This window comes from Chaetura pelagica, unplaced genomic scaffold (genome assembly GCF_000747805.2).
Source record: "Chaetura pelagica isolate M959 unplaced genomic scaffold, ChaPel_1.0 scaffold38, whole genome shotgun sequence".
Lineage (NCBI taxonomy): Eukaryota > Metazoa > Chordata > Aves > Apodiformes > Apodidae > Chaetura > Chaetura pelagica.
The window spans coordinates 48,156-74,340 of NW_009954181.1; the positions used below are offsets into that span (position 1 = coordinate 48,156).

The following is a 26,185-nucleotide window of genomic DNA, read 5'->3' on the forward strand; positions in this document are numbered from 1 at the left end:
TTCCTGCTTCAGGAACTGGACCTGTGGCAGGATCAGCCAGGCCTCACCTGCACCTGAGACTGCATCACTGCCTGGGCACTTCCTTTAATTCCAGTATTTCTATGTCACTCTCAAAGCCCAGGCAGCCCCCATTCAGCCAGGCACTGAGTTACTGCAGAATTAATAACGAGCCAAAGGAGAAATGGACAATCACCAGGACTCTGCCAGTACAGAGAGATGCTACATGTGAAGAGGTGATGCTGAGGAGACCACAGACACAAAGAAGGAATCTCCTAACTTATCTGTCCCAGGCCAGCTGCATGCTGGAGTATCTAGGAGGACATTCAGCCAGGAAACACAGCCTGTGCCTGCTGCAGCACTCTCATCCCTGGCTCAGTGCTCTCATCTCCAGAGCAGGCAGAAGAGCCTCTAGCCCATTAACCATCAGCTCTGCAAGGTTCCTTCTGACAAGTGTTGACGTGAGTGCACATGGAGAGGTGCAAAGTGCTGCATGGCTGCAGCCAGACTGCTGGCTCCACAGAGCAAGGAAGCTGCTCCATGCCCTGAGACACCTTCTGAGCCCACCAGGGAGGAACACACACAATCCACTGGATGCTCAGACCAGCTCATTGCTCTATCACTAGGCCTAAACAAGCAAAATCAAAGGTTACTGATCTAAACCCGAGCAGGGAAATGAAAATAAAGGTGAATATGAAACTAAAATGAAGCTATCAAACACAGTGAGAAGGTAGGAGAGTGATTGAAAGCACTGTGAGGGAGCAGCTTAGAACCAACCTTTTTTCATTGGATGGTACAAATCCGGCTGAGGATCTAGCAGGAGGGAAAACAAAAACAAAAATAGCAGAGAAAGGAGATTAAGAGAGAAAGGAAAAAAGACTTGCGCATGATTTCTGACTCAGACCCTGGGAAAAGCTTTTAGCATACAGCTTTCTTTAAGCTCAGGACTCTGTTCAAGCATTTTAAAAATAAATACACACACACACCAGCTGTCAACACCTGATGATACAAAAAATATAGATTTTTTTTTTTTTAAATACAGAGAAGTCCTGCAGCCCTTCAGTAGGTCACGGCACAAAGGCTTCATGTTACGTGAGAGCATTTGGTTAAAGACTGACAATTCATTCCCAAATCAAGCCACACAGTAAATATTTCACACTCCCTACAACATGGGAAGAGATAAAACAATTTAGCAAGGAAGGAACTGGAAAGACAAGCCAGCAGCTCAGTGTGAAGCACTAGTGGCACTGCCCATGGTTGGAGGCTGAGGGGCACTGCTGGGATGACTGCTTTGTTCTTAGATCACCCAAAGGGATGGAGCTTCCTGAGCCACCAAGCCTGCAGGCTAAGGAAAATCACCCACATTTTGAAAAGCCAGTGAACCCAGTTTTCAGTTCCACATACCTTCGTTTTCAGGCAGGGCTGGGAAGGTTTTCACCTGGAACGGACGGAACGGTTTCCCCTCCAGGGGAATTTCTTCGCTCTCCTCAGAGCTCACTCTGACATCCACCTGGGACTCAGAAATGGAGGATGTGAACTGATCCATGTCTGCACGCTGCTCCTGGAGCAGCTCATCTGAAAGGAATAACAGGAAATATTACACAAACTGCATGAAGCCTGGCAGGAGCAGGAAGGGGCAGATGGCTGGAGCCGGGCAGGGCTGCAGGGGAACACTGCTCAAGGTGCCAGGTTACCTCATCTTGCACATTGCCAAGTCTCACCTGGAATTCTCAGTATAGGAGAAATACATTTGCATGTAGAAATACACACAAATAAGGGCTAAGAGGTTTGATGTGGCAAGAAGTTATGGCAAAATGGGATTAAACTCCTATAAAGCAAGAAACCATCTGCTTATTTTTATGGATCTTTTTCATCTCCCTTTGAGAGAGCTTTGCTGTTCTGGATGTTGCTAACTCTTTTTAAATGGACAGCTATTCTGTCCCAGAGAATATCTCTCCTGTGGTACCTAAGCCTAAATCCAAGTGCTTGGTGTTGAGGGCATCCCCTCAAAGAAGCTAGGAACCTTTCTGGAGCCCTCATGAGATAGAAAAGCTTGCAAGCTAACACGGTGGCACGGGAGCTGGCACAGAGACACTCACCAATCTCATCCTGGATTTCTTCAGCCACATATGGCACCTTGTAGAGCAGGGACAAGCTTTGATTCATCCGCTCCTCAATCACATGGAGATGTGTCATCACCTGCAGATGCACAGGAGTGTGTTGGAGTAGGCAAAGACTGTCAGTCATTTAACTGGCACTGGTATGTCACTTGTTTAATACAGTATCTGCTCCTGGTGGATCTGCCAGGACAGACAACAGAAATGGGACACAGGTCCATCTAGTCCAGCTCTCTGGCACTGGCCACAGCACTCTCTGGTACATGGCACCCTCAGTATTTTGGGATAGAATAGGGATAGAGAGGATTCAGGCAACTTGCTGTAAGCAGCTCCCCACTGGAAACACTGAAGCTGGTATTTCCCAAACGCCAGGTACAGCCAGAATTCACTGCTTGCAGCAACTAAACGCAAGTGCCCTATTAAATGGTCTATCACTCCTGACTAGTGGAAAAGACACAGGCAAAGGGAGCAGACAGTATTATTTATCAACTCTGGTCTCAGAACAAAGGTGCCTTTCAGAACAAGGGTGCCATTACATTTGTCTTACACCCACTACATCCACCCCCTGGCAACAGCATTCTCCCTTCATCTGAAAAATAAATTCAAACTCTGGGCAACCTCAAATCACTCTTCCCTGGCATATTAAACTCCTTGGTGAAGTCAAGCCTGACCTGAAGAGGGTGCTGCATAATCAGGGATCACGTAGACCAAGGAAAAACATGTATATGGATGCTCAAACGTTGAGAAAAGCTGAGGAGTTCAACCTGACTTTTAAGAGCAAGGATGAAAGCAATTTAATTTTACATGTGGCACCTTGTCAACCAAGGGAATCGATGGAGGAGCTTAAAGTGCAGGTAGAAGTAAAGCGAATGGAAATTGAACTGTACCACCCACATTCCTTGCATGTGATTTGTTGACACTGCAGCCTTCAGAAAGAATTAAGGACTGTTTGGGTTTTAGCTTAAGGACACAGTTCACACACTCCCTCTTGGGCTTTGGCAGCAGCAGAACAAAGGGTCAGGGTGGGCCGTGCTTGATATGCTAAAGCTGTCTCTGAAAATGCTACCACATACACATAGCACAAAGCAAACAGCAGCTTGTAAATACCACAGTTGCTGCTGCTCTTCCCGAGGATGCAGCTCATCAAGAATCAGGGGCAGACAGACAGAATCAGGGGCAGACAACCAAGAGACAGGAGTGGAAGCTACACCACTAGCACCCAGATCCATGAGACCAGGCACCTCCAGGTGTGAGCTTCACTTCTAGAAAATCACTGCAACACTACCCTACACCCCACTAGAGGTGACAACAGACTTCAGTCCCTGTCTTACTCTTAAACCACAATATTTCCATTTACTGTTTATACAGCAAAGTTGTTTTTTGCCCCAGTAAACTGGGACTGGCAAATCACACATAACATTCCTACAGCTGTGACTGGACAGTTATCTCTGCTTCTCCCTAAACTTGTGAGAGGACTCACCCTTATGAACAGACCTTTCAGTGTTAGGAGGTCATTCCTAATATGAATCTTACTACCCAGATAAAGGAAGATTAATTTCTGGCTTTTAAGGAGTTAAAGATATTGCAAAGGTACACACAAAAAAATCCCAACAGACCTGTTAATAGCTAACAATGGAGATACCAACTGCTTGGCAAGGGTGATGTGCTTTGGAAACAAGGCAGTAACTTTGCAGAGGCACAAGAGAATTCCAAAAAACCCAAAACACAGGCATGGTGAAGAACAAGTCTAATGAAATCAGCACATACACACGAGGTCTTGGAAGAAGTGACAAAGTCTGCTCAAGGAAGACCGAGTCCCCAGCAAATAACTCCAGGGGTATCTCACAAAAGTAAACACAAAAGTGATACCACACTAGTTCTAAACCCCTAGACTTCTCACTGTGGCCAACAACAAGGTGTGGGTAAGGCCAGAGTTGCAGTTTGTAGCACTGAGCCAAGGAGAACTGCTGTGGCAGCCCGTGTGGGGACAGGCACCAGGCAGGCGGGGGGACCGCGCAGGTGGGAGCTGCCGGAGCACCCAGCAAAAAGGAGAAGGCTCCTGGAGTCTCCAGCTGCTGGGGAACAATGGCTCTCTTGAGAGGAAGGTTTCTCATACCTGAGATTTCATCTGTGCAGCCTTTTCTGGGTCAACTGCCAGGACGTGCTGGTAGTGGCGGATGGTGTGCAGGCGGTCCTTGTTCTCGGCACGGACGTAGCGCTTGAGCGCCTGCAGGATGCGGTGGGGCTGCGGGAGACAGCGGGTCACACACACACAGCCTCACAGCACTGCAGGCATCAGCCCCCCTGGTACAGCACAGACCAGTCACAGAATCACAAGGGTTGGAAGGGATCTACTCAGCCCTGGTGAGACCTGGTGGAGTGTTGTGTCCAATTCTGGGCTCCCCAGTTCAAGAGGGACAGGGATCTACTGGAGAGAGTCCAACAGAGGCTGCAAGGATGGAGGGACTGGAACACCTGCCTGATGGGACTGAGAGACCTGGGGCTGTTCAGCCCAGAGAGGAGAAGCCTGAGGGGGGATCTAATTAATGTCTATTAATACATGAGGGCATCAAGAAGGCAGGGACAAGCTCTTGTCACTTGTGCCCTGGGACAGGAAAAGGGGCAATGGACTCAAACTGGAGCCCAGGAAGTTCCACCTCAAGATCAGGAAGAACTTTGTTGTGAGGGTGACAGAGCCCTGGGACAGGCTGCCCAGAGAGGCTGTGGAGTCTCCTCTGGAGCCTTTCCAGACCTGTCTGATGCCCTTCTGAGTGACCTGCCCAAGTTGTTTTTGTTTGGTTGTTTTTTCTATTTTGTCCTCCTCTGGCAGGGGGGTTGGACTCAATGATCTTTGGAGTTCCCTTCCAACCTCTAATATTCTGTGATTCTGTGAGTCCAACCCCCCTGCTGCAGCAAGAACACTCAGGGCAGGTCACACAGGAACGTGTCCAGACGGGTCTTGGAAGTCTCCAGAGAAGGAGACTCCACAATCACCTGTGCTAACCTCTGGATATCCCCTTTTGAAATCGTGGCTGCCTGACTCAGAACACTATGCATTATGAACACTAAACAAAGCCACAGGTTTTTTAACGAGGCAGAAATTGAGTCCATTAGGAGACTCACTGCAAAGTCTTCAGCACCAACCGCCACAATGGAGAAAGCTTTACTGGGAAACTGCTCCCAGCTTCTACCTCAGCAGGTGATGGTTTTAAACTGAAAGAGGGGAGATTTAGGTTAGATATTGGGAAGAAATTCTTCACTCTCAGGGTGGTGAGGAACTGGAATGGGTTGCCCAGGGAGGTTGTTGATGCCCCATCCCTGGAGGTTTTTAAGGCCAGGCTGGATGAGGTTTGTGCAGCCTGGTCTGGTGGTTCCCTGCTCATGGCAGGGGGGTTGGAACTGGATGATCTTTGAGGTCCCTTCCAACCTTCATGATTCTATGATTCCAGGTCACAGGCAGCCTTCTCACCAAGACATTCCCACCTTCCACCCTACTCTGTGCCACCCTCTGTCCCAGTTGGTGGCAAAGACACTCACCCGTGGTGGGTCAGCCTGCAGGGCAGCCAGGTAGTTCTCCAGAGCAATCCGACGGCGATCGTTCAGCATGGCTTCCACACGAGCCAGGTGAGTTTCCACAAGCTGCTGCTTCTCACTTGCTGCCTCTTTCTCCAGAGATTTAACCATGGCCTCGAAGTGCTGGAACAAAGGAAGGAGTCCGTATGAAAGGCGCTGCATTTGTCAGGGTCACCTGCTGTCATCGCTGCTCAGCACAAATGGAGCCTGTCACCCTGCATGTCCTGGGCACTCACAGAGGGAAAGGAGGGCACTGACAGACTTGGATGCAGGTCTGCAAATTCAATAGTGACAGTTTGGCTTCCAAACTTCCCTCACTACCCATTTCAAAGGTTTGAAGAGGGCATGTGGCCTGACAGATAAAGATCATGCTGAAGCTGGGAGATCCAGAGTGCACTGAATGACTGACACAGTATGAACCCTTTCACAGAACCATAATCATACAGTGCCAGGTTGGAAGGGACCTCAAGGATCATCTGCCAGCCTTTCTAGGTACTACTATAGCATAAATGAGATGGCTCAGCACCCTGGCAAGCTGAATCTTAAAGTGTCCAATGTAGGGGAATCTACCACCTCCCTTGGGAGATTATTCCAATGTCCAGCTGTGCCCACAGTGAATTTTTCTTTTTGAATTTTTCCATATGGGCTTAAAAGCTGGACTCAGCCACTGAGTCCTATACTGGTTTGAGGGAACTTCATATAGGTGTCACTGCCAGAAGAGCCTGCTCCTAACAACCCCACACTGAGAAAATCCCTGATTAACTTCACAGTCTAACTGAACTCTCCTCACAAGGCAGACGATTGGCATTTTGGCAGCAAACCAGCTTTATCTGCTGCCTAAGTGCTTTTCACTAAGTCTGCCCCAACAGGAAATGTGCATCCAGAGAGCCAGGGCCAGTCTGAACTGGGCTGTGAGACTGCTGGTTACTGCAAAACAGGCCAAAGGTCTGAAGTTACAATTTGGCTCTGGTGTTGTTCCACTTGAGGGGTGAGACAGCTTCCTACTGCTGGGTGTAGGAAAGGACCTGGCACAGCTCTGGATTATCTCCAGCTTTAAGAACAAAGCATGCAATTGAAACAAATCTCCTCTAAAGGCAGCTGTTGATAGAGCAGGAAAGCTGTTCTTCCATCTCAGTTGTCTTTTGGCTTTGGATATAACACCAGTAACTTTCCTCTTCAGATCCTTCAACTCTTACCTGAATGAGGGTCTGCCTTTCTGCCTTGGGGAGATTTACAGCTTGGTGTTCTGCTTCCTTCCATTCCTTTTTCACCTGGACAAGGAAAGGACAAAACACATCAACAAGAGACAAATTTATGTCTGGTCTCTGTGAGCCAATCTGCCTTGCACAGCCTGGCTAGGTTTTGAAGGCACAACAGAGCTGCTGTGGGGATGAAACCAAGCACTAGACCCCTCTGAGCAGCCAGCCAAGTGTCCCCAGTGATTCTCCTCTCCCAGGAATGAGGAGATGAAAATCTAACTGCCACGGTGTGTGGCCACATTCAAGGAACACAGGGAAGGCTGGTGATGGGAGTCAGTTCAGCAGCAGTTTCACAGAAGAGGGGCAGCAGAAGGGACTGGAGCCAGATGCTCACCCGGTCCATGCGGTTGTGGTGTCTGACTTCCAGCTGCTCCTTGGCCTTCTGGAAGCGGGCGTGCTCGTTGTCATCGGCTGGGGTTTCAAAGTAGACATCCACATCATCAGTTGGCACTGCAGAGAGGGAAAGGGTAAGTGGAGGCTCAGGAAACTGTTTCCTGGACTGCATCATTAACAACCTGGCAGGCTGAGTTTGCTGAACCACCACCAATCAGGAGGCCATTTTGGTATCTGTAAGCTGCCAATTTACTGCACAACATCAGTGGGTTCCATCAGCCCAAGAGAACAGCAATCACTGCAGCTCCCAGCACCTGTCCTCACATCAGCTCTGAGACCAGCATTATTCAGCTCCAGCAACACAATTACTTGGGTTGCACAATAAAGAACTGGTTTCCTCTTCCCTTTTAGATGGCTTTGGATAGTTTAACTGAATTTTTGTGCATTAGCTGTTTGCTGACAAGCTGGCTCCAGACATCATTACATGATTAGGGAGCTTGATAATAAATCTGCAGAAAACACTACCCAGCATTTTGCATTTCAAACCTACCTTCCCTACCAGATGCACCATGCAGGACTAACAGGCAATGATATTAGACAAGACAGCAACAGAAGGAGGCTCAGTGTAACAAATCAACTTGTCCAGCAAACTGGATGGTTTATATCTTTATGACATTCAAATCCAACAAAGGGAGAAATAACATTTCAGAACTGACAACCTCAAGCACCTCTAAAATCCACACCAGGGGCTCTGCTCTATGTACTGCAGTTGAGGAAATGCTCAGCAAAGTTTCTGTGCTACAGTTTTAGAAGCCACACACCCAGAGCCCTTTCTGAAAGGACTTCAGGCAAACATGATGCACTCTGTTGTTACCCTTTAGCAGAGTGAGGGCAAAAACGGAAAATTAAGGCAACATTTCAAGTGTTTGAGTCCTTTGGGAGGGGAAAAAACCTCCAGCAGGTCATCAAAAGACAGCAAGCCTCAGAAAAATAATTAGCTTGCAGTTTAGCAAGCACCTGAATCCACAAATCTTGACTCTAACTAGGGAAGGAGAAGTGAAGAAGGGGAAAGAATTGTTGCAGATGTCAGGTCAGTACTGCACTCAGGGCCTGCTCATGGAATTTCTGAACCAAGCCTGAACACAGAGGACCCTCTTTCCAGCCCCAAATCCCTCTGTAACAGGACAAACTTTTGTATAAAAAGCTCCTGACATCCACATCTTTTATTTCACCACTTCAGTGAGATCAGCCCAATCTAAAGCACTTGCATGAAGCCCATTTTGTAAATAGGATTATGGCTGTACAGTCAGACTGCCAAGCCCCAGATAACACAAAAAGCCTTTCAAAAGGCTTTAATGGTAGCTGAAGTGGAAGTGCTGAGGTTCAACAATAAGATTAATAAGAAGGTTAAAATGTTTTTTTGGTAGTTTTATCATCTGACATAAAAGCCAGTGGAAATGGGTGCCAAAAACCTCAAGCTCTCAAAAATGCAGAGATGGAGTCACAATTCATATTTCAAACTCAGCTGAAAGTGGGAATCTGAATTCTATATTACTTGTCTGATGTTTCCCCAAAATACAATAGCAGGAGGATGATGAGCAGCAGCTTTCAGGACCTGTCAAACACATGTATGGTAACATGACTGGGAAAGCAAGAGATTCCTTCCATATGTTTGGGAAAAAAAGCCAGTTATGGAGACAGGCAAGCTGTGTGCCTGCACAAGAGGTCAGAGCCAGCCCCATGTCCCTGCGGTAGATCTGGAAGCTGACACCTAAGCCCTCAGCAAGAGCTTCCAGCCAACATGAGCACAGACACCATACACCAAGAGCCACTTTCCCCCCAGGAAAGTCCAGCCTGAAGACCTAGAGAAGCAGAGACAAGAGGAGGTTGCTGCAAGAGCACAGACAGAACTGCTGCAGACACCAGAACCAACAGGGTGAGCTACACATGAATCCTCTCTTGACCTAGGCAAGGAGGAGGGGACACGGAACACCAGACAGACAGAGGCCAGCTGCAAAGGGGCCAGTGGGAGGCAGGACTTACTCATCTTTTTACACACAGCCATACAATACTCCTCTGACTCAAAATTGTTCCTGTTGCCTCCGCAGCCTCCATATATAAAGCGAATGCATTTTCTCTTGTTAGGGTCGAAGTACCAACGAGGCATCACAGCCCGGCAGGGCCCTGTCAGGGCCTCCTGGGAGCAGACAGCTGTGTGGAGATGGGTTAGAACATCAGCTGGTGAGGAGCACAGGCCTTGCCCAGTGACTTACACAAAGCACAGGGGCTGTACTTCACAGATCCTGGGGCACCAGCACCGGCCTCAGCCTCACTGCGTCACCAACCAAAGAGCTTTTTCTCAGTTCTGGGGGGGCATTTTTAACATGGCAAAAGCATTTGTCACAAAGCTTGCCAGCTCTACTGGGCAAGCTGCCTGCTCTTGGTGCTTTGGAGCAAACACACAGCAGCAGGCTGCCCCAGCAGTTGTCTAAACGTGAAGCTTCATCTGCAAGAGTGATTTCTCCTTAGCTAGAGGCTAAACCAGCAGAGATCTGTCTTGCTGGTGCCTCAGCTTTATGCCTCAGGTGTCCCAGTGGTAGAGCTTCCACTGTAGGAAACCAACATGTTGGAAAGGAAACCCATTAGGGCTGCTTCAAGTATTCCAAGATGTCCTGTTCTGCTGCAGTCTGCCTGGATGGACACTGCATCTTGAAGGTGAGGTTAAGAGCCAGTGAAAAGGCAGGCCAAGCAAAAGGAACACAATCCTCAGCCACTAGGTTTTTCATTTTGAAACCTCTCTACACTAAATATTGGAACTCCAGATAGCCAGGGCACATGGACTGCTCCACAGCAAGCAGGCAATACAAGCAGTGGGTTATTCTGGGGCAGGAGAACAGACATAGTGTACAAGTTAGCAACTGTTCATAGTACTTCAAGGAAAAAAACAAACACTGCAGACCACCAAAACAGACACCCCATCACAGTGTTTCAAGTCTGTTTCATCACCTGCAGATCTGTACCAGCCCTGTGCATATATGAGCCAAGCCTTGTTTCAGCTAGTAGAATTATCTGCAGCATGCTGGCATTTTACCAAAAAGATGCAAGAACTGCTGGCAATGATTCAGTGATTTGTAGCTAATTGAATTTCACTCCCTCTCCTCTCCTCCTTCCCCTGCAAACACTTCTACATGTAAAGAGAGGACATGGTGTAAGGCTGAGGCACCACAAGCCCAGTAGATCCCCTCTGCAATGGCACCTACCACTGAACAAAAGCTACTGCAAGTGTAGTATGGGTTACTCCTGCAGTTTTATTACTCGTACCACAAAACTAGGCCAGTTATCTTGACTGACTTTCTATCATTAAAGAGAAGGGTTTATGCAAATGCTATTAAAGCAGCACCAAGTGCCTTCCTCACCCTTAAATGGCACCTTCATGTCACCTCTGCAGAGTATGGCCCACTCTACAGTAAGCTTCCTTTTTGCAAAGCCAGTACAAGACACCTAATCCAAGGTAATCACCCAAAACTAAGATTTTAAATTCTTAGTGTACCTCTGATTTTTTTTTTCAGCATCACCCTATGCAGATATGGTTTTCTGACTCAACACTGCACCTTTGTGGAGGTGCTGGTTCACTGTGCCAAACACTGGGCTTGCTGCCAGCAGAGCTGCTGTTTATCTGGAAACATATGGCCCATGCTCTAGAGAGTTAATTTCAACACAAGAAACACAAGCACCATCAGCTTTCCTCTGTTTGCCAACTTATCTGGCAAATAAAACTTCCAAGTGGCATTTACTGACTTGATCAAAAAACCCATCACCAACTGACAGCCAGCAAGGACACCCTCCAGGAAGCAGGAGGCCCAGAGGCTGGAATGTGTCTTACATTTCATGTCACTGCTGACTTCTTTTTCAGGAGCAGCCTTTTCATTGCTGGGCTCTGTGGGGGTCTCTTCATTGTAATCATCAGTTTTGTAGCTGTCATAATAGTAATCACGATCTTCCACCACGTCCTCCTCCTCCTCCTCGCCTTCGTCTTCCTCATCCTCATCTTCCTCCTCCACAGCTGTTCCTGTGAAGTCTTCTACTCCTGCCTCTGTAGGGAACTCACTGAAGGGATACAGATCAGTTAGGGGGCAAAGTTGAAGCTCATCACTTTGCAGCCAACCTTTGATCTACCAGAATAATGATTCTCTTTTCATCTCTTCTAGAAACACAAGACATGGGAAAACACAAATGGACCAGCTATTGATCAGTCCATCAACAGCAGACACAGGACTTCCCTCCTTACAGACACACCTGCTATTGCAGGCAGAGCTGCTCCAAGCCTCTGGCTCAGGGGGGTTTCCTTGCCTTTTCTCACCAGCTTCCCCCCAGTAAGTGAAAGTCCAATCCATTTGGGGGACACAGCTGCTGAGCAATCAGTCTTTTTGGCTGTCTCAGATGAAGGGAGAGGGGCCTGATAGCTCCTCCAGTGACAGGAGCACTGCAAAGCCATTTGACCCTCTACAAGGCTTTTTCAGGCTCAGGACACTCCTTTGGGAAACTCATAGGCAGGTTTAGAGTAGATATTAGAAAAATTGTCTTCACTGGAATAGGCTGCCCAGGGAGGTGGTTGAGTGTCCATCCCTGGAGGTGTTTAAGAGATGTGCAGATGTGGTGCTGAGGGACATGATTTAAGCACTGGAGTTGGTGGAGTTGGGTTAATGGTTGGTAGAGTTAGGATATGGTTGGACTCAATCTTAAAGGTCTTTTCCAACCAGAATGATTCTGTGATTCTGTGCAATTCTCCTCTCATTCCTCACCAGAAGGGAAGTGCTGTGTGAAATATTCACAATACAGCAGCCTCACATCTGTGCCATTCAGAACCCTACCTTTTATAAACTTCATAGTCTTCATCCTCATCTTCATCCTCTTCCTCTTTAGACAGAGCCTCATCCACAACCTTTGTCTGAGGACAACAGACATATTCTGTTCCATGGAACTGGTCTACTCCACAGGGCAGCAGCATCCCGTAACTGTGCAGGATCATCCCTTCTGTCAGACAGGCCTGCAAGAGGAGCCCATTCATGTCAGCTTACCAGTGTCCATCCCTGGAGGTGTTTAAGAGATGTGCAGATGTGGTGCTGAGGGACATGATTTAAGCACTGGAGTTGGTGGAGTTGGGTTAATGGTTGGTAGAGTTAGGATATGGTTGGACTCAATCTTAAAGGTCTTTTCCAACCAGAATGATTCTGTGATTCTGTGCAATTCTCCTCTCATTCCTCACCAGAAGGGAAGTGCTGTGTGAAATATTCACAATACAGCAGCCTCACATCTGTGCCATTCAGAACCCTACCTTTTATAAACTTCATAGTCTTCATCCTCATCTTCATCCTCTTCCTCTTTAGACAGAGCCTCATCCACAACCTTTGTCTGAGGACAACAGACATATTCTGTTCCATGGAACTGGTCTACTCCACAGGGCAGCAGCATCCCATAACTGTGCAGGATCATCCCTTCTGTCAGACAGGCCTGCAAGAGGAGCCCATTCATGTCAGCTTACCATCATGCTCTTGCTTTGGATAAAGCCAAAGTTCACCTGTCACAGAACCCAAGAATTCTACCAATGGTCTAAAAGGCAACAGCAACATAAAACCTAAGCCTGAACAATGGAAAATGGATTTAAAACTTGTAGCTTAAGCAAAACCCTCAGAAAAGGCCCAGACTCAGAGCCATGCACTGCTTCCTGGTGTTAACCCATCAAACAGCCCCCAACCCCTGGCAACTGCACATTTTGTCAGCTTGGCTGAGTTCAGCAAAAATAACTAGATGTTTTGTGCCAGCTCCAGGGAGAGAGCACTTGAAGGTAACACAACTGGTGTTTGCTCTCCTGGGCAGGCCATTTCATTAAACTTTATCTGTTAAACTTTACATTGGAATAAGTGAATAATCACCCAAATGGACTTTGTGTCAAGATTATTTTAACAGGCTAGAGAGGAAAATCAATCAGATAACTCCAGAAAAAGCCAAATGCAAACTGTGATTAGACATTATGTCTATATACTTCTCTTAAGCTAAGAAAATACGTGGCTTTGTGGCGCCCCAGAAAAGAATGAAGTAAGAAAGGCTTGATTATGTACCTCAGAACCCCTTTGTGCTTTGCTTTGTTATCACACGGATGTAAACTGAGCTCAGGATTTCTGGAAAAGTTCTCCAAGTGTATTGAAAGCAAATGATTTTTAAATATCCTCAATATTAACAAGTTTATCCTCAATTAAAAGGCAATTCCCCTAGCACAGCTTTATTTAGATGGGTTTTTGTTCCCAAGACTCAAAGAAATAGATAACTTCAACTGGTGCATCCTTAACCCCATTCTTTACTAGCACCATCACAACTAATCACTGTGCTGCTGTTTCTGCAGTTGCTGCTTCTACAAAATGGAAAACATGTACATTTCATCATGATTTTACTTTTATTATCCCCAGTTCAAACGGGTGTGCAGAGAATTTGAAACATTTTTGCTAGTCAGATTAAAAAAAACCCCACAAACCCCCCCCATGGGCTAGATTTATTCTGAGAAGATAATCCATCTCTTATGTAAAACCTCCACTAATCAGTCACAATGAAACTCAGCTTTTCCTCAAGCAAGCACTTCCAACTAAATCCCCAGCAGCAGCAGGTACATTAACCCAAAAACGTGCAAGGAACAGAGGAAACATCACCACTGTAGCTCCCTACCCTGCAAAGAAGGATGAGCCATTGGTTAAAGGAATATCCTCAAGAGCTGATCTCAATCCCTAGCTCCATCCTAGAGCATGATCTTGGGCAAGCTACTTAGGACAGCTTTTCAAGGGTGAAGACTAACTCAGCTACACTGGTTTCTTAGGTCACTTGAGTACTTTGGTTTTCCACTGCTCTGCACCTCACCCAGAGATAAAACACTGCTATGCTTCACTACTAGAGCATCCAAAGGGACAAACCCAGGTAAATATTCCTGTCACAGTGGCTCCATTACCTCTTTAGCCACAGTGTGCCAGTGCTGGTGGCTTTCACACACATCCATCCTCTCCTTGTGGAAGAACCGGCACTTCTCCGGCACCAGCAGGACATCGCTCACAAACTCCCCCACTGGAAAACAAGAAACATCCATAGTTCACATGTGTCCAGCTTCCAGCAGAAAACAAAGCCAAAGTCAGAACTCCAAAGTACATTTTGCTGAAAGGTTTGGTATATTCTTCAAGTCAGAGCCAGCAGCAATCTGTAAATTTAAGAGAATAAGTCCCAGATTTTCCAAGGTGAAAAGAGGAGTTGGGGCTGAGCCCTGAATCCTCCTGCAAACCCTGAGGCTGAGCTGAAGGCAAAGTTTACAGTGCATGTTAATAAACAGTCCTTCATGGAACAGACAGGATAGACTGAAGAGATTTCACACAAGTCTTTGAAAAGATTGCACCTGCATCCAAACTTTTTCAAACCACCTAGTCACCAATCTCTAAACCAGCTGCTTCATACCAGAACTAGTTCGTGCTGTCTGGTGCTGTAACAGCCTGGAAATGTTTAGGTGCCACAAGTTTTATCTATGTTTTTAATATCTGGGCATCTGAGTAAGTCTTGTTTGGTTTTGTTTTGTTTTAAACAGTTTCCAGATGGTTTAATTCAGGATCAACTGCAGCACATTCCCTGACTCGGACAGTCCTAAGCAAAACACAGAGAGCTGCAAAAATAAAACCTATCCAGCCCAAAAAGAACCCAGAACCAGAGTCAGCAAATACACTGCATTCCAACACTCAGATAACCACAGCCTCACCAGCATGGAGACATTTTGGCACAATCTTTAAACCAGAGTTTTGCTTTTGAGGAAGGCAGGAGGGAGAGAGAATCATTCTCTACAGACTCTATTAGCTCAGACTTAAAAGCCATTAGCCTCAGTTTCCACCACAACTCAAGTTTGGTACCAACACGTGTCAAGTAAGTATCAGAACTTCACAAGCATTAGTTTCTGTTCCAAGAAGTCTTTTGCAAACACTGCCAATGGAACCCAAGCTGTGACATTTTCTCAAATTTGAGATTTTGCTTTCTTTTTAAATAAGGAAACTCTGAGAAGACCTGGAAAAGATCTTGGGTCCAAGTGTTTCAAAGCAACATCCTGACTGGCAGCTTTTGGAATCCCTTGTCAAAACTGGAGAAGAGTTCTTTAAGTCAAATGCCTTTTCTCAGGGAGTCTCCAGGGAGAATTATTTGCAAAAAAGCCCAAACCCTTCAACATTAAGATTTCAAAATAAGTATTTTGCACAATTTGCAGCCCTTTAGTACTGATACCAACAGCTCATGGACACTTCTAGGCACTACACACAAGTCAAGCAGAGTTTAAGGACAGATTATGTGATGACAGCTGCAAGATAATTAAATGAACTAGCATTTATCCTCCCTTTTCAATTAGTTACATTTTGAGCTAATAGACACAACCGAGAAATGGTATTTTTCCCATTTTCTTCTCTCAAAACAAGGCAGTTACAATTTTGAGTTAATAATCCTTCCTTCTTCCCTCTTAGGAGAGATTAGTGAAAAAGTTCCTGGTAAGAAAAGTAAAACTGAGCAAACTAAGATTAAGAGACTGTGGTGCTGGGGATTGAAGGCAGAAGACTCAAAATGATCAAATACAATAACCAGTTGAAAAAAAAAAAAAAAAAAAAAGGAGACATTTTGAAACAGCTGTTTTGAAACCGACTGAATCCTGGGCATAAGACCCGGGGGAGGTTATCTCAGTTCCCCTAGGAACTGGAAAACCCTTACACCTTCCCCACCCACGGCCTTTGCTATCACAACCAGAAAAATCCTCCCCTTTTTCAGATCAGAGCAGGCATAAGAGGTGTTCTCATGTCACCTAACAGCTCAGCCAAAACTGTCAGCAGTTTCTTTTCACACCTTCCCAGGCTAAGCCCTGTTCCCATCATCCTATTGTTACCTTTATTTTTACAGTTCAGTGAGAGCGTTAATGGGTTCTCCTCCCCTCTTCACCTTTGAAATACAAGAGAGCTTTTGTTGGTGGGGGGAGGTGGGAGAAGGTTAAACGTGGTATGATGGCAAGATCCTACCTCAAGACAGCCTGGGCATTGATGGAGCAAGGAAGACACCAGCAGGAACAGCAACAAAAATCGACTATAATCAAAGGTTTTGAAACCGACTGAATCCTGGGCATAAGACCCGGGGGAGGTTATCTCAGTTCCCCTAGGAACTGGAAAACCCTTACACCTTCCCCACCCACGGCCTTTGCTATCACAACCAGAAAAATCCTCCCCTTTTTCAGATCAGAGCAGGCATAAGAGGTGTTCTCATGTCACCTAACAGCTCAGCCAAAACTGTCAGCAGTTTCTTTTCACACCTTCCCAGGCTAAGCCCTGTTCCCATCATCCTATTGTTACCTTTATTTTTACAGTTCAGTGAGAGCGTTAATGGGTTCTCCTCCCCTCTTCACCTTTGAAATACAAGAGAGCTTTTGTTGGTGGGGGGAGGTGGGAGAAGGTTAAACGTGGTATGATGGCAAGATCCTACCTCAAGACAGCCTGGGCATTGATGGAGCAAGGAAGACACCAGCAGGAACAGCAACAAAAATCGACTATAATCAAAGAGTCATGTGGAGCCCAGAGAAACATAATCAAATGGAGCAATTTATGGACAGCTAAACATAAGTAGAAGGTATTTCATACACACATGGACTACTGACTTGCAACTCAGCCCTGAAAACCAAAGGTGCCCTCATGCTGGGCTGAACAAGTCAAGAACACTGTGAACAACATTGATTAAAACCTGAAAGGGATAGTTTCAGGGGAATCAAAGTTTAGGGCACCAAAATCAGCTGCAGAACAGGCTTGAGGGAGGATAATTTCTACAGGAGGTAACCCCTTATAAATCCAGAGACCTTGATTTCATCCTTATGTCCATTAGAAGCTCTCAATCTAACCAGCTGGGTTTGGTTGCTTCTCAAACCTGACTTTCCATATCTACAGAAAGATGCATCATTCTGCTGTACCCACACCAAATGTAATTTCTTATGAAATGCTTTATGACCATCTAGTGGAAGGGATTACCCGTGGGAGAACAGTACTCCTACAGGTCTGCAGATCTGCTTGTGTTCTCCTCTGTCAAACCACATGCTAACCTGAGATATGAACACAAATGATGACAACTGGTTCCCACCAAAGGCTCCTAGCAATCAGACCATCCAAGACTGGAAAAGATTTCCTGCAAAACAAGTCTTTTAACTTAAATAACTAAGAAAAGATTTAGCCAGCTGAGGCTAAGCTCACTAGTAAGAACACAGGTAGGGCAGCACAGTGCCAGGCACAAGTTACAGGTCAAAAGCTGCAAGGTAAAGAAGTTAAACATGTTGCCTGATTGAAGTGGGTGGACAGATTCTGGAAAGCACCACAAAATCCATCCCAGTTTAGCTCATACTCTTCCACAGTTCAAAGTGGGGACATGGGATACAGCTGCAAGAAGCAGGGCCTCTTTGAAACAGCAAAGTTTAAATATAGGCATTGAAACAGAATGGAGGTCTCCTGCCAAAACCAAAGCAGGAAGCTTGAACACACTAAGTCTCCAAGGCAACAAAATATTAAAGCTCCACAAATATAGGATCAGAGTATTAAATCCCAATGTCTTTGTGATACTCAAATACAATAGCCCTCAGGTTTTATGGCAGTTGCAGAGAGAATGGGAATTTCTTTTTCATGCCAGGCACCATTATTCCACCACAGCTGTTATCAAGCTGTCGATGAGCTCAAGAAAGGCAGAGTTCCCTCTTGTGGAAATAAAAATGTTTAAGTGGAATTTGCATGTGGAAATGGCAACCTGGTGTGGATAAGCCTTAGAAACTCAGATGCTCCTCTCTACTGGAGGCCAGGAGGCAATCCTTTGCTCCCCCCACAGGCATGCACAAACCCATCACACTCACCCAGGCACTTGTAGGGCACCACAATGTGAGTGTGGTCCTTGCACTGCTTCTTCCCCCTCTTGCACCAGCTGTCGATGCTGACGGGCTGATTCGCTTCCACCACGTTTGTAATCTGAAGGTCTGGGTACATCTGTTGAACAGGACACAGAGAGATATTAGAGCAACTTTCCAATACTGAAGGGGCCTACAAGAAAGCTGTGGAAGAGCTTTTTACATGGGTGTGTAGTGAAAGGACAAGGGGCAATGGTTTGAAGCTTAAAGAGGGGAGACTCAGATTGGACACTAGGAAAAAGTTCTTTCCTGTGAGGGTGGTGAGAGGCTGGAACAGGTTGCCCAGGGAGGCTGTGGACGCCCCCTCCCTGGAGGTCTTCAAGACCAGGTTGGATGGGGCTCAGAAGCAGAGAGGCTGATTCTCTACAAAAAAAAAACAGTTCAAATTTCCACATGGACACACATTCTCCTCTGGAGCAAAGTTACAGCAGCTGAAGACATCAAAAAGCCCCAGCTGCTTGTCACACAGGGCTTGAAAAATGGAATGTGTCATCACTTCTTTGTGGCAGCAGAAAGCCAGGTCAATGGGCAGGACCCTTCCTTGGTACTAAGCTGAGGTGTTTGGCTTTGCACAGCAGTGCAGAAGTATTTCTCCGTTCTACCTGCTGCAGCACGATACCCTCTGGATGGGGGCAATCACCAACAAACAGGGTTTAGTAGCATCTTCAGACTCTCTCATCACCTCTCAAGCTAATACACACCCACCTCCTCAGGTTTCCTCATGCCTGCTCCATTTAGGATGTATTCATATGATCTCTGTGCCCTGTTCAAATTCTCAAGTCCAGACACTGATATTTAGGCTGCTGCCAAATGTAGTCTCAGTTATATCAGCCTTGTAAAACAGTTTTAAACATCTCAGAGGCCAGACACAGTGTGTCCTCTCACTGCACCACATCCCTCTGAGAAGAACTCTCAGAACTGAGCCAAACACAAGTTAGTCTCCTCCAGTGCTGATTTGCTGCTGACCAGCTAAACTGGAATCCAATTCCATAGCAGTGAAGATTCAGGCTCCCACAGAACAACTCACCTCCTGGCAGTACTGCAGAATCTCTTCCTTTCTTCCAAAGCAGCTCTTGGTCCCAGAAGTGTCAGGTTCCCATTTTCCAGTCTGGATATTCACATGCATATTTAGCTTCCCACAGAACATGGCAATTTGAGGCTCTGCCACTGCAAACCCTGTCCCAGCATTGGCTGCCAGTGCCTGTGAAGACAAACAAAACATGTTGATGGCTTTATCTGATGGAAAGCAGAACAACTCCAAGAACCAGAAACCCTCTGGCATCTTCTCAGAGAGCTCTGGCTTAATCCAGATAGCACTGGAGTCCTGCAAACTTACTTCACAGCCCTATTCCTTAAAGCTGGTGAGCCCACATCAAGTTTTCACCAGCCTGGTGTTTGTTTTTCCAAGCACTGTTTTTATTGCTGCAACAACAGCTTATCAAAAATAAAACCAAGAGTTATTCACACGTAATGTTTGCACCCACAAAGGCTAAAAAGGACTCTGAAAAACCTAAACTGGTATGTGAGGGTAGCTCATACTAATAACTCTTGGCAGAAACACCTCTGTGAGGTTACACACAAAGCAGGTATTGCTGCTGCTAATAAAATAACTACTTCCCACTGCACTAAGCCTTCCCAGAGTTTGAAGTCCTCAAATATTTGGGATAGAAACACCTAAGCTTCTTGTCTGGACATGCTAGGAAAGATGACTTCTGCTGCATGAGAAAAACACAGCTGTTGTAACCAGCTCCTCAAAGCCTGTTGTCTCTTTCCATGCACCCCAATCTGCACTGCCAGGTTTCTGATGCATATTCCCTGCCCTTCCCACCCTCACCAGCAAAAAAAAAAACAAACCCCAACCACCCAGACCGACATTCGGGTCAAACTGCAGACTGATCAATGAAAACAAGGTCAGGTTCCCTTTCTGAAATCTTGCTGGCTGACCAACAGAAGAAAAAGGGGATTAAATTAAATTGCAGAGTTGGGGTTTTTCTGAAAAGACTGAGTGGATGCCGGGAGCTGAACATCCTCTCTCTCCCTGCATAACCACTAGCTGTTGGAAAAGAAAAAAAGAAAAGAGGTGGTATGAGGCAAAAACCAGATGAACTCCTACACCAAAAGCTCTTTAAGGCATTTAGAGGAATGTAATCCATTTCAAGTACTTCAGACAAGGCAGATGAGAAACAACAATACACAGAGGCTTCAGGGCACCACTGGCCCGAGGCTCTTTTTTCCTGGCAGGCAACACTATCCTTGGCCACCAGTCCTGCCTTCACATTTAACTTTTGCACTCAGAAATGCAGACATCACTGTGGGCACTGCCTGCAGATCCCCAACAACCTACATTAATGTGTATGCTTAAAGCAAATGAAGGTGCCAAGAGGATGAAGGGGGCAACTGGACCTGTGTACAGCTCCTAGCTGCTGGATATCCAGAAAAAATTAACTCCATTATACTTAACTCATTTCTCCTCCTCTTCACCTACACACAAAGCCACTGCCTGGAGAGAAAACATCTCAACGTGCAGAGAGTCAAGGATTGCTTAGCACTGAACACATGGCTAGTGCTTGGGAGTAAGACCAACCTGAGACACAAAAGCATAAATTCAAGTCTTAACTTGAGAAAAATGACCCCTTGAGTTTTAAGAACCACTCAGCCACACATCACTTAAGAGAAACAGTCTGTTCACTCAGATCACAAAGTAATTAAATATTGAACTGCATTAACAGAAACTGGCATGTCCCATTTAAAAAAATGCTTCCAAGTCCCTACATACCTCCCAGTTTGGTGTGGGCACATTTGTTGTGCTCTGTCCTGGACGAGAGGAGGCAGTTACACACCTCACATACAATAGAGCAACAAGGTGTAGTAACTTGGTCCTGTCAGAAGTCAAACCATTTCATGTGCTTCCAACAAGCAAAGCCCAAGCTCTTGCACTGCTTTCCACCCTGCTGGTTTCAGAAGAAAAAGGGAAGCACAGAATGATCCTTCATAACTCCATAAACCCACAAATGCAAACTTTGTGGGAGGGCCTTTTATCTCTCTGCAAACAAACACCACTTTGGTACCAACAACCGCTTTCCACAGAGCACAAGACTCGACAGGTTAAAGGAAACAATCCACAGCACAGTTTTGGTTTATGACAACACTTCAACTGCATCCAAGATTCAAGCTCAACTCCGAAAGGAACAAAAAGAAATGCAAGATCAAGTAGGCACAAAGCATTAACCATTTCAAGAAGAAGACAGTGCATCAAAAGAGAATCAGATGTAGGTGTTAGGAGCGGTTTGGAGATCATTAGTGCTGCCTGTGCTTGACATCTGTTTTCTTCAAAGCATTTTAACAAGCATGCAGCAAAATAAGGTAACTGCACAGGCAGGAGAGGTACAGGCTCCATCCTGAGAGGCAGAAACATCCACTCTTCACAGCTTTTGCACTAGCACAACTCCTGTTCAGACACATACCAAGGCCCTGAGATCACGGCCACCCTGTTTACACACCGGTGGAGCTGCTGTTTATTTTTGCTGTCTCTCCCTCCGGTCTGACACCTCAGACCATGGCAAAGGTATCATTCCTCCTCCGTGGATTGCTCAAATCCTTTGCATATCAGTAGAGTGCTGTTGCTGTAGCTACCAGAACCTGCTAAGCCCCAATTCACAGCTGAACAAATGAGACTAATTACTTGCTTGATTTCATCACTTTCAATCAAAGGGAAGAAGTCTTCTCTTGGATTGCGCTGTTGACTAAATGAATGAACTTTGAGATACACAAGTTGAATCTTTAACCCCGTGGTCTGCAAGATAAGATGTTTTTGAGTTATGGGCTTCCATTTTTCACCACCGACCATCCCCCTCCAGCCCCCATTCCCATCAGTTATTTAATTTAGTGTTTTAATCTCATTCGACCTGTGATGAGAACACAGCACAGTCACATCCCCTCTGCACCCGTGGAGGCCACAGCTTTCACACTGCTACTCAGGTAGTGAAGAAAGTCACCTACAAGAGTTTTTTGGGACAAAATCTGTTTCTGTTCTCCCTACAACTGTCCTCATACCAAAAATAAAAGCAGATCACTCAGGCTGACAATACCTGAGGTCACTAGTCTACCTCCAGGCATCACTTTGCAAAAGGAGGGCTGGGAACATGTAAAACAGCACGAGGCTTGGGATGAAGCCATGTCCTTAGCTAAGCTCTTCAGTGCTTCAGAGAACACACCCGTTCCACATTGCAGGGGGATGAACACACTGACAGCACATTTTTCTTTGGGAATTTCCCAGCCGTAAATGGAAGCAGCTGCATCTCTTGGTGCTGGGGAGCAAGTATTTAATCTCCTAAATCAGCAGAGTGACAGCTCAGGAGGTGCAACATCCACATCATGGAAGAGAGTTGATGCAGTTGTGTGTGTCCTCAGTGAACATTATTTTAGTAGCTATTACCCTATTAATATATATATCCAAAGATGAAAGCAAGATGAATGTTAGTTGGGAAAAGACTGTTACATAAACCATCACGTTCCTCCCTGGCACTTGCATTTACAAGATGTTTCATGATAAATTCTGCTCTGCCTTTTGGTGTAATTCTGTAATCCAGTTTGCTTTCCAAGACCAAAGTAGTATTTGATTCCATAAACACATAAATCTTTGGCCAGTTACTGTCAGTTAAATTCCTCACCCTGTCATGCACTGCCTGATTTACGGTCTTGAAAACACAGGAATTAAAACTTTTAAATATCCTTCTTCTCTGAGGAAGGTGTCTCTGCCCAAGTAGCCTGTCTTGTATTTACTAGCAGCCTCTTCAACTTGTGACAGGGTTTGATGGGTGAGCTTTGCCCAGCCAGGAGCCTGGGCTCTATGCTATAAGAAAGGGTCTCATGCCTTTTCCTCCTGCAAGTATCCACCATCTCAAAGGAGTGATGCAAGGGTAGAGAGATCATGGCCATCACACAGCACAATCATGTTCTTCAGGGAGGATTTTTTGTGGTTTTAAGTAATTTCTGCTCTCCAGTGTCTCCTCTTCAATGCTGGGAACAACAATGGATCAGAATTCCTATCAACTTCTGTGAAATATTTCACATCTACCCCTAAAACATATGCAACACATGGCAATTCTAGTTCTGAATGACATTAATGTGAAAACCACACCCCTGTTCCCTGTCTTGTATCTCTAGGATCTGTTAAACCTCATCACAACATACTGAGGATGCCATCTCTTCACCTCCCTAATGGAATGCTACTCAGGAAACCCTTCTGGAATGCTGCTGGGGGCTGGGGGATTGAAGGGCGACTGGAGTTTCTCTTTTGTGAAGTGGTCATTACATTTCACTGAAGTGAGTTCCTGAGAGCTTTCCTTATTAGCACAAAGGTATCTGCAAAACGTCAAATTTAACTACACTCTGAATTTTCTGTGAGGGCAAATATTACAATAGCCTTGCCCATTTGATCAGATTAGCCAGAATAAGAAGAGTCTTTGTTCCAGCAAAAGCAGAATGACCGTGAGCTTAGCAGGAAATCCTAAGATTCCATTTCTGCTGAAGAGCTGCTCACACAGCACAGTGCTTCTGAAGGAAAACTATGAACAAACATCTTAGGAAAAGCAGTCTCACAGCTAACAAGTTTGGTGCAAACACAGAATCCCAAACTGGTTTGGGTTGGAAGGGACCTTAATCATCAGGTTCCAACCTCCCACCAGACCAAGCTGCACAAGACTCATCCAACCTGGCCTTGAACACTTCCAGAGAAGGGGTATCAACAACTTCCTTGGGCAACATATTCCAGCACCTTACTACCCTCATGGTGAAGAATTTCTTCCTAATATCTAACCTAAATCTTCCCTCTTTCAGTTTAAAACCACCACCCCCTGCCCTTTCTCACAAACATCAGCCACAGGGCACGTGCCCTCCCTGCTGCACAAGCACGACCAGAGATGCTGGCCTTGGTTACTGGGCAGAAAGAAATATCTAGAGCCTCCTAGGAAAACTCATACTGCTTCTGCTTCCCACCAAGCTTCCTCTGCGCCCTGGCTGGATGCAACCACAGAAGATTAAGTTGCTTCAAAACTGAAACTCTAACCTCTAGAATTTACAAGCTGCTGAAAAAAGCTTCGGTTGTGAATTGCATCGACTTGGTGGCCAGAAAACAGATTAATAGCTGCTGAGGGCATTCACTGCCTTGGAGGAAAATGCACAGGATGGTCTGCAGGTTGGATCAGATTTCCTGCTCAGAAGAGTTGCAAGTATTCTACAACTTGCTTCTACACTGACAAAAAATGCCAGGCAGTCCTTTGAAAGATCACTTGCACTGTTTGTTTTTAATTAAGCACAGCCCCTCGAAAGCAACCCTGCTTATTAAATCAGAATGCACATGAACCACAACATGAGGGACTTCAGAACAAGCTGTTCAGCACAGCCCCAGTCCAGATAAATTACACTTCCCACCTTCACTTAATTAAACAGAAAAGGGAAAAAGAAAGAAGCTTTTCTGTTTGGTTGGTTTGTTTTTTAAATATACATTTCCCGTTCTATCTGGAGTGGAACAAAGAGGCACCAGAGCTACAACTTCTTTGTCAGTGTCATATCCACAGACATGGAAGATATAAATTGAACCCTTTCAAGACCACTGAGGAATTCTAACAGTTCAGTTCATACAGTGATCTCGTTACCTTATACTTTTGAGCATAATCCTTGATTACTGCTGCTTTTAAATGTGCAGGTTTTCGCCCATTCCTTGAGAGATCTTGTTGCAGCCAGAAATTCTACCAGTGCCACCTGATGTGAAGTGTCAAGGTGGAGCTTTTGGAAGGAGAACAGCTGGGCTAGAATTGCAGAGCTGAGCCTTCCTGAGACTCAGTGTGCCCTCAAACCCAACATTCACTGCTGGAATCTCACCTGTGAATTCACAGTTTATGGCAAACTAGCATTCAGGAAACCAACACTTCAATTCAACAGTTGGCAGAGGGAATAATGCACAAGAACTTCTGCAGAGAATACTTATAATTCCCCTCGCTTGGATTTCTAACTTGTCCACACAAACAGTGCTTGCAATCCATGCTTCAAAACTGTTCCATGCTTTGTTTTCCTTAGCTTCTCTTCCTGCTTTTATTCAGCAGATAGGTGGCTTGAACCCAGGAAGGCTAATGAATGCCTGACACAGCAGGCAGTAAATCTACAGACCAGCAGCTCATCCTAGCTTTATTGCTTTATTTTTTTTTAAATTGCTGATAATTACAATAATGCACGTGGGCAGAGGTCCAAGACAGGAAGAATTATTGTCTGCAGGCAGATCTGGTGTGAGCTGATAATACCAGCCTGTGTTTGCTTTTGAATTTAGATGGCAGAAATCTCAGTAAAGCAGTCCTTGGCTTACTTTAACTTGCTGGAAGGGGTGGAGTTCTCATCTGCTCGTCCTTTATTGACTTTTGTGGTAGAGGATTCTGCAGAAAACTGGAAACCAACACAGGAGCTGCAGTGCTAGCCTGGGTGCAGTTTATATTTAGATGGCATGTTGATGGGCAACATGCTGCCTCAAACACTGCCCAGTGCCAACCAGCTATGCACTTCCCTATGTGCCCACAGCAACCCCAGCATTATGAAGTGCAAAGCACTGCTGAAGCCTGGAGCATTCCTTCCTGCTTTTGCACCTTCCTTTCTGCAGAGAACAGAGGAGTTTTCCAAGTACCTGGGACTCACAGGCAGCTTTTTTGTCCTTGGAATTTGTACCAATGACGTCGCAGATTATTTTCCCTTCCTCCTTTAGTTTATCGTGCTCCATAAACCAAACCTCCATGAGATTGTCTGTCAGAACTTTGCACTCAGGAACTGCCACATGCAGGCAGGGAAAGCAACACTGCAGGCAGGACTGGTGCAGAGCTTGTCTTGGAGCAGGGATCAAATTCAGCAAAGCCAGGATTCAGCACAGACTTGGCTTCCTC

At 45.8% G+C, this 26,185-nt stretch overlaps 1 protein-coding gene across 5 annotated transcripts in view; it reads right to left on the reverse strand.

The window, feature by feature from the left end:
- APLP2 (amyloid beta (A4) precursor-like protein 2) overlaps window positions 1-22,749 on the reverse strand; it is a 28,964-nt gene extending 6,215 nt beyond the window's left edge. Inside the window, exons 1-14 of one of the 5 annotated variants that reach the window (XM_010002867.1) lie at window positions 22,701-22,749; window positions 19,288-19,463; window positions 18,210-18,339; window positions 14,274-14,386; window positions 12,615-12,790; window positions 11,163-11,386; window positions 9,323-9,490; window positions 7,281-7,396; window positions 6,884-6,958; window positions 5,652-5,810; window positions 4,231-4,359; window positions 2,097-2,196; window positions 1,402-1,572; window positions 775-810 (exon numbers count right to left, since the gene is read on the reverse strand). In XM_010002867.1, the coding sequence (XP_010001169.1) occupies window positions 775-810; window positions 1,402-1,572; window positions 2,097-2,196; window positions 4,231-4,359; window positions 5,652-5,810; window positions 6,884-6,958; window positions 7,281-7,396; window positions 9,323-9,490; window positions 11,163-11,386; window positions 12,615-12,790; window positions 14,274-14,386; window positions 18,210-18,339; window positions 19,288-19,407 (1,717 nt within the window). In that variant the 5' untranslated portion in view covers window positions 19,408-19,463; window positions 22,701-22,749. Of the gene's footprint in view, window positions 1-774; window positions 811-1,401; window positions 1,573-2,096; window positions 2,197-4,230; window positions 4,360-5,651; window positions 5,811-6,883; window positions 6,959-7,280; window positions 7,397-9,277; window positions 9,491-11,162; window positions 11,387-12,150; window positions 12,327-12,614; window positions 12,791-14,273; window positions 14,387-18,209; window positions 18,340-19,287; window positions 19,464-22,700 lie in introns of those variants that run through there. The other 4 variants (XM_010002865.1, XM_010002864.1, XM_010002868.1 and 1 more) reach the window with 4 other exon arrangements.
- Window positions 22,750-26,185: the final 3,436 nt, after the last annotated feature.